Source organism: Berghia stephanieae, chromosome 2 (genome assembly GCF_034508935.2).
Source record: "Berghia stephanieae isolate SIO BIC M18660-M18661 chromosome 2, UCSD_Bste_1.3, whole genome shotgun sequence".
NCBI classification, from domain to species: Eukaryota; Metazoa; Mollusca; class Gastropoda; order Nudibranchia; family Aeolidiidae; genus Berghia; species Berghia stephanieae.
The window spans coordinates 103,108,114-103,115,613 of NC_088361.1; the positions used below are offsets into that span (position 1 = coordinate 103,108,114).

General features: G+C 37.9%; 1 protein-coding gene across 5 annotated transcripts in view; it reads right to left on the bottom strand.

Annotated features, from left to right (window-relative positions):
- The window catches only part of LOC144966117 (intersectin-1-like), a 103,843-nt gene that overhangs the window by 20,591 nt on the left and 75,752 nt on the right, over positions 1-7,500 (bottom strand). For all 5 annotated transcript variants that reach the window (XM_078902217.1, XM_078902215.1, XM_078902216.1 and 2 more), the window contains 3 exons: positions 5,551-5,622; positions 4,027-4,164; positions 396-511 (listed from right to left, as the gene is read on the bottom strand). In XM_078902217.1, coding sequence (XP_078758343.1) covers positions 396-511; positions 4,027-4,164; positions 5,551-5,622 — 326 coding nt within the window. The remainder of the gene's footprint in view (positions 1-395; positions 512-4,026; positions 4,165-5,550; positions 5,623-7,500) is intronic.

Consider the following 7,500-nt stretch of genomic DNA (forward strand, 5'->3'; position numbering starts at 1 on the left):
AAATGTTTACAACCAAATCCAAGCATCAGTAACACACTGTATAGATAGTATGCACATGACGTCACTCAGGTCTTTGTTATTGTATTTTGCCATCCGCGTTTGTGAGTTGTTCTCACTAAACTGTATTAACCAGACTATAAAAGTTCATGGTTACACAGAGTTTTGTGTGTTGGTCCGTTATACTTTCGGATGGCAATGTTGTGAACTCATTAGCCAAGCGCATTCTATCTATAGTCACCTGGAACAACTACAAAAGACGTCTAACTTCTACGTCATGGCACAAGACTGAAGGGCTAGAGCTCAGGTGGTCGCTGGTTCAGATAAGTAAGTAAGTAAGAAATGTTTACAAAGCATCAGAAAAATCTAAATTCATTTCAACAATAAGACAAGTTCACCTTTCAATGCTGGAGACGGCTTTCAGATTGAGAATTCTATCACTGGTGATTTGGAACTGTGTGGGTTCTGTGTCATCGGGGCATTTTTTGACAGTTACTTCATTCAAGAAGATGGGCTGGAAATAGAAGGGAGGAGGGGAGAGGGGGAGGGGGGTGGGGGGTGGAGTGAGAGAGAGAGAAATAACATCAGGGTTGACACTCAAAGTATAATGCAATGTGATTATCATTATTATTTTTAAAATTTAAAAAACTTGAGCTTTTATATAGCGCAATATCCACTAAACGTGCTCAAAGCGCTTTACAAGGGGTCCCTGGCTAACAGCAACACTTAATATGTAGGACGAGACATGACGCCTGTCAGGCGATATTACAAATTTTTGGGACAGAGACAACGCTGTTAACCGCCAGGTACTCATTTTAAACCTGAGTACGGTGAGAGAATGTGAGTAAAGAGCCTTCTCCAAGGATTAAGCTATGCGCCAAGCGAGGCTCGAACCCAGGACCTTCCGATCCGAAAGCGAGTGTCATACCAGTAGACCACATAGCCGCATTATTATTATTACTACTACTTCCCCCAAACCTGCTGGCCAGGCATCTGAGCAATAGGGAGACCTTTAAAAATACACTACATACTTTAAGACAGGTACCATACTTTTTCTGTTTTGGATGGGATAAATAACAATGTGAAATTGAATGTAAGCTTTAATTTAATATACAAAAACAGATAAAATGGAGGTTTCGGGTTTCCCTTTTATCAGCAAAACAGGATGAATGAAACACTACAACAGACGAAAGAGATAATGTGGTAGTGGCATTGTTAAGATGAATAAGCAAAAACATTGATGGGCAGGAAACGTCCATTTTATCTGTTTTCGTATATCAAATTGAAGCTTAACATTCAATTTCACATTGTTATTTATTTCGTCGAGCTTCGAGCAGCAACATTTACATGTTTTGGATGGGGAAACATCCACAGTGATCTTTAGTCCGACTGAGTCAGTCAGTTAATATGAAGAAAAAGACAAAGGGAAGAGAGACGGTCATACAAGATTCTCTTTAAAAAATTTGTTATACTTTCTAAAACTCACATGAAACAGAATATTTTGCTTTGGAAGTTCTGAATAACTGGCATTGTTTCAAACAGATTTTTCATTTTCAAATTTTTATCTAATGTTAACAAGGCACTTTGTTTTTGTTTTGTTTTTAAGGGTTTTATGGCGCTTTCAACACATTTAGGTTATATCAGCGCCAGTAAAAAGGAAGAATATGGGATAGTAAAAAGTTCTAGAATTATAATTAAAGCACCCAAGAGAAAGTAAGACATAGGAGAACTGGGAACAAATAGGGATCAGATGTATATTCCAAGAGCATACCACCAATGTACTTAGTTTGAGATCACCTATAAGTCTCATCCAGACACAAGCACAAAATCCAACAAAGATGAATACACTCAAATGCTTACGTTATACATTCAAAATAACAAATATAATAATACATTACAGAGAGATAATTTACAAGGAAAAAAAATATCATCTCCCAAAACAATAACTATGCATTTGACTCTTTCCCTCCCAGCTTGAACTGCCAGAGCCAGGACAAAACCAAGTAATCTCATTCCAAGACAAAGACAGAAAGCATGGTGGAAAACAGATATGAAGGGATAGAAGACACAGTAAGTACCTCCCTGCCCACTATGGGAGGTCAGGAACCCCACCCAGTAACAAGGCACTTTATTATGCTTTTTTCCCTTGTTGACAAACTATCATCTGCGCATGAAAACAATGTTACAACAAAATCAAAGTGGTCCTTCAGAGCCAGACAATAAAGCGTGAAAGAGACAATAGCAATCGCTTGGTGTGCTACCTTTTGAATGGAAAGCGTGAAACAGACAATAGCAATCGCTTGTTGTGCTACCTTTTGAATGGAAAGCGTGAAAGAGACAATAGCAATCTCTTGGTGTGCTACCTTTTGAATGGAAAGCGTGAAACAGACAATAACAATCGCTTGTTGTGCTACCTTTTGAATGGAAAGCGTGAAACAGACAATAGCAATCACTTGTTGTGCTACCTTTTGAATGGAAAGCGTGAAACAGACAATAGCAATCGCTTGTTGTGCTACCTTTTGAATGGAAAGCGTGAAACAGACAATAGCAATCGCTTGTTATGATACCTTTTGAATGGAAAGCGTGAAACAGACAATAGCAATCGCTTGGTGTGATACCTTTTGAATGGAAAGCGTGAAACAGACAATAGCAATCGCTTGTTGTGTGATACCTTTTGAATGGAAAGCGTGAAACAGACAATAGCAATCGCTTGTTGTGTGATACCTTTTGAATGGAAAGCGTGAAACAGACAATAGCAATCGCTTGTTGTGATACCTTTTGAATGGAAAGCGTGAAACAGACAATAGCAATCGCTTGTTGTGATACCTTTTGAATGGAAAGCGTGAAACAGACAATAGCAATCGCTTGTTGTGCTACCTTTTGAATGGAAAGTGTGAAACAGACAGTAGCAATCGCTTGTTGAGCTACCTTTTGAATGGAAAGTGTGAAACAGACAATAGCAATTGCTTGTTGTGCTACCTTTTGAATGGAAAGTGTGAAACAGACAATAGCAATCGCTTGTTGAGCTACCTTTTGAATGGAAAGTGTGAAAAGACAATAGCAATCGCTTGTTGTGCTACCTTTTGAATGGAAAGCGTGAAACAGACAATAGCAATCGCTTGTTGTGATACCTTTTGAATGGAAAGCGTGAAACAGACAATAGCAATCGCTTGTTGTGATACCTTTTGAATGGAAAGCGTGAAACAGACAATAGCAATCGCTTGTTGTGCTACCTTTTGAATGGAAAGTGTGAAACAGACAGTAGCAATCGCTTGTTGAGCTACCTTTTGAATGGAAAGTGTGAAACAGACAATAGCAATTGCTTGTTGTGCTACCTTTTGAATGGAAAGTGTGAAACAGACAATAGCAATCGCTTGTTGAGCTACCTTTTGAATGGAAAGTGTGAAACAGACAATAGCAATCGCTTGTTGTGCTACCTTTTGAATGGAAAGCGTGAAACAGACAATAGCAATCGCTTGTTGTGATACCTTTTGAATGGAAAGCGTGAAACAGACAATAGCAATCGCTTGTTGTGCTACCTTTTGAATGGAAAGCGTGAAACAGACAATAGCAATCGCTTGTTGTGCTACCTTTTGAATGGAAAGCGTGAAACAGGCAATAGCAATCGCTTGGTGTGATACCTTTTGAATGGAAAGCGTGAAACAGACAATAGCAATCGCTTGTTGTGCTACCTTTTGAATGGAAAGCGTGAAACAGACAATAGCAATCGCTTGGTGTGCTACCTTTTGAATGGAAAGCGTGAAACAGGCAATAGCAATCGCTTGTTGTGCTACCTTTTGAATGGAAAGCTAGCCTATGGCAAAGTGCTTTCCACCAGATCTAACAGACACAGCTACCCAATCACTGCTGCGAGGATAGGGGAGGGGGTGGGTGGGGGTAGGTCAGATAAAATCTCTTCACCCGGGATCAAACTAGGTCCCTTTTCATGTAAAGTGAGTGCTCTAACTACTGATCTTTCGGGACCCCCGATAGAACATACAACAATAATATAAAAACCTGGAAACTTACAAGGCGATACATTTTGAATTGCATATTGGTGTCAAACAAATGGAGGGAGCTAAAATTGGTTCCAAGGGGTCGAGAAGTCTGGGCCAGTAAAAAGATGTCGTTGAAGAGGAAACCCACCAGTTCTTTGCTACTCTTCGCCTGATGGAAAGAAGTTTTTTAAAAGAAATATAAATAAATATCTAAAAGATAAAAAGATCAAACCACTAAATCATATCTTTGTAAGACAGAAATTCAAGGTGCACGAGTTGCTAAAAAGATCAGCTTCTTATTGCTTCCTTATCAATACTTGTCAATACTATTTTTCACAGTTTTCATTCTCATTAATCTAGTAAATAATAAATAATAATAAAATATGGCATTTATATAGCGCATTTTCATCACGGTGTGATGCTCAATGCACGTTACAAAAAGTTACATATATAAAACGTATACCACAATGATATCAATAGCATCAGTGTATGTAATATCGTATCAATATCATGAAAATGTAACGGTAAAAAGGTAGTGCTTTAACAATGATTTAAAACCATCAATAGATTCCGCTTCTCGTATCCTTCTGGGCAGGCCATTCTACATCAGGGGCCCAGTATGGGTAAAGGAACGGCTGCCATAAAATTTATAATTATAATTATTTCTAAGAGTTAGCTTCGTTTTCTTAGTCAAGGATCGTAAATTCCTATTTGGTACATATATTTCTAACAGGCTTTTAATGTAGTCAGGTGCTTCATCATTTAGTGTTTTAACACAAAACACAGCAATCTTAAAAATGATTCTTTTCTTGACAGGCAGTCAGTGCAGCTCATACAGAATAGGCAGGGAGTGTGTCATTCTCTTTTGTCTTGTCACTTATTTAGCTACACTATTCTGTATGACCTGCAGGTGCAAGATTTTATCATGGGTTATGTGAGATAAATGTTTTTGTTTTTAAGAGTTTTACGGTGCTTGCAACGCATATCAGCGCCAGTAAAAAGGAAGAAAATGGGATAGTAAAAAGATTTAGAATTATAATTAAAGCACCTAAGAAAAGGTAAGACAAAGGGGAATTGGTTTAAATAGGAAACAGATGTACATTCCAAGAGCACACTATCAATGTACTTAGTTTGAGATCACCTAAAAGTCTCATCCAGACACAAGAACAGGTCCCCACTAGGAGGAATACACTCAAATGTTTACAAATCATATATAATGCATAAACCAATCATAATACAGTGCATAAAAGAGAGATGATTTACAAGAAAAAAAATATAATCTCCCAAAACTAACTATACATACATTTGACTGCCAGCAAGGGTATCCGGCAAGGGCCTGGACAAAACCAAGTAATCTCATTCCACGACAAAGTTGGAAAACAGGTATAGAGGGATAGAAGACACAGTACGTACCTCCCTGCCCACTATGGGAGGTCAGGAACCCCACCCAGTATGTGAGATAAAAGACAAGTACAATAGTCTAGACGTGATAAAACAAGAGTTGTGACGAGTTTCATTTTTTGCATCTTTATTAAGGAAATCTCTATATTCATACCTTGTATAGAATACCTGTAAACAACAACCTTCTTGGACCTAGGCAGTTGGTGAGTGAGTTGAATGTGATGTTCTGATGAAACAAAATGGAAGATTTTGATGTTATAATGAATCAATAAATAATAATGTGAAATTGAATGTATTCTACGCCACTACCACATCATCTCATTTATCTGTGGTGTTTCATTCATCCTGTTTTGTTGATAAAGGGGAAACCCGAAACGTTCATTTGATTTGTTTTTGTAATTAAATTGAAGCTTACATTCAATTTCACATTATTATTTATTTCTTCGAGCTTCGAGCAGCAACATTTACATAACGAATCAACAGGAAACAGAAATGTAGTGAGACAAGTGTTAAAAATAGTAAACATAAATGAGTATCACAGATTTCCAACATAAAACAAAAATACTTTGGATGAAATGTTTTGAGCTCAAAACCCTTCCTAAGCCAATAACGACAACAAATAAAAATGGTAATACTTCATGTAAATTCCAATAAGATAAAAAACAACAAAAAAACAACAAAAAAACAAAACAAAAACAGAGCCTTTGTATAGCGCAATAATAATAATAATAATAATAATGCTGAAAACTTATATAGCGCTATAACTCCGAGACACCAGACTCTAAGCGCTTAAATTACAAATTACTTTGGCTGAAACATACTCATTCACACACACAAGCACACACACACACACATACAACACACACAACACAACACACAACACAAACCAAACCTATCTTGCTTCTCATACCATCTACTAAAATCGAAACAAATATGTTTTAAGCGAACGTTTAAAAATAGACAAAGATTCTTTTTCACGAATGCTCTGCGGTAAGGCGTTCCAAATAGAGGGTCCGAAATGAGAAAAGGATCTCATTCCAGCATTTTTCCGAATTCGAGGGACAACTAGTTTTGTGGAATCACTGGCCGAACGTAAGGGGCGGGGTTTTGAATATCTTTCAATTAGTTCTGAAAGGTAGGAAGGGGCAGTACCTTCAAGACAACGATACACTAAAACACAAGCTTTGAATTTAATTCTTTTCTCAACAGGCAGCCAATGCAGGTCATGAAGTAGAGGTCCGGCAGAGTCGCACCTACGCTTCATAAATACTAGTCTGGCAGCGCTGTTTTGGACAATCTGAAGACGTTTCAGATTGTATTGCGAAACGCCAAACAACAGAGCATTACAATAATCCAATTTCGATAGTACGAGGGACACAACCAGGTGCTTGGTCACATCCTCAGATATGAACCGTCTAATGGAAGCAATCTTTTTTAGTTGGAAAAAGAGAGATCTAACCAAATTATTAACCTGATGCTCCATCGACAGTCCAGAGTCTAAGAATGTGCCAAGGTTTTTCACTTTGTCAACAATTTGAATAGAGGCATCCCCCAACTTCAAATCTGTTTCACTTTTCCACTTCCTGTTCCCCACATACAGCACCTCCGTCTTATCATCATTCAGTTTCAGTCTGTTCTCATTCATCCATTTCTTAACACTTTGGATACAATTTTTACTATTGGCTGATACTTCTTGTAAATTTCTCATATTGGAAACGCAGTACAATTGCGTATCATCAGCGTATTGATGGTAAGACAGACCAAAACTTCTGATGATTTCCACTATCAATATCCACTAAACACGCTAAAAGCACTTTACAAGAGGTCCGTAGCCAACAACAACACTCAACATGAAGAATGTGACAAGAGGGTTATTAGAAAATAATGTTCCAATATTTTTCCGACAGAGACAACACTGTTAACTGACAGGTACTCACTCCTTTTACATTTATGTATGGTGAGAGAATGTGCGTAAAAAACCTTTGCAACAGGACTCGAACTCTTGGATATTCTAGTTGAAGGCGAGCGCCGTACCACAAAGACCACATGGCTGCAGGAGTTGCACAACCAATAAATGTAAATGATGACTGTCACTGTTACAGGC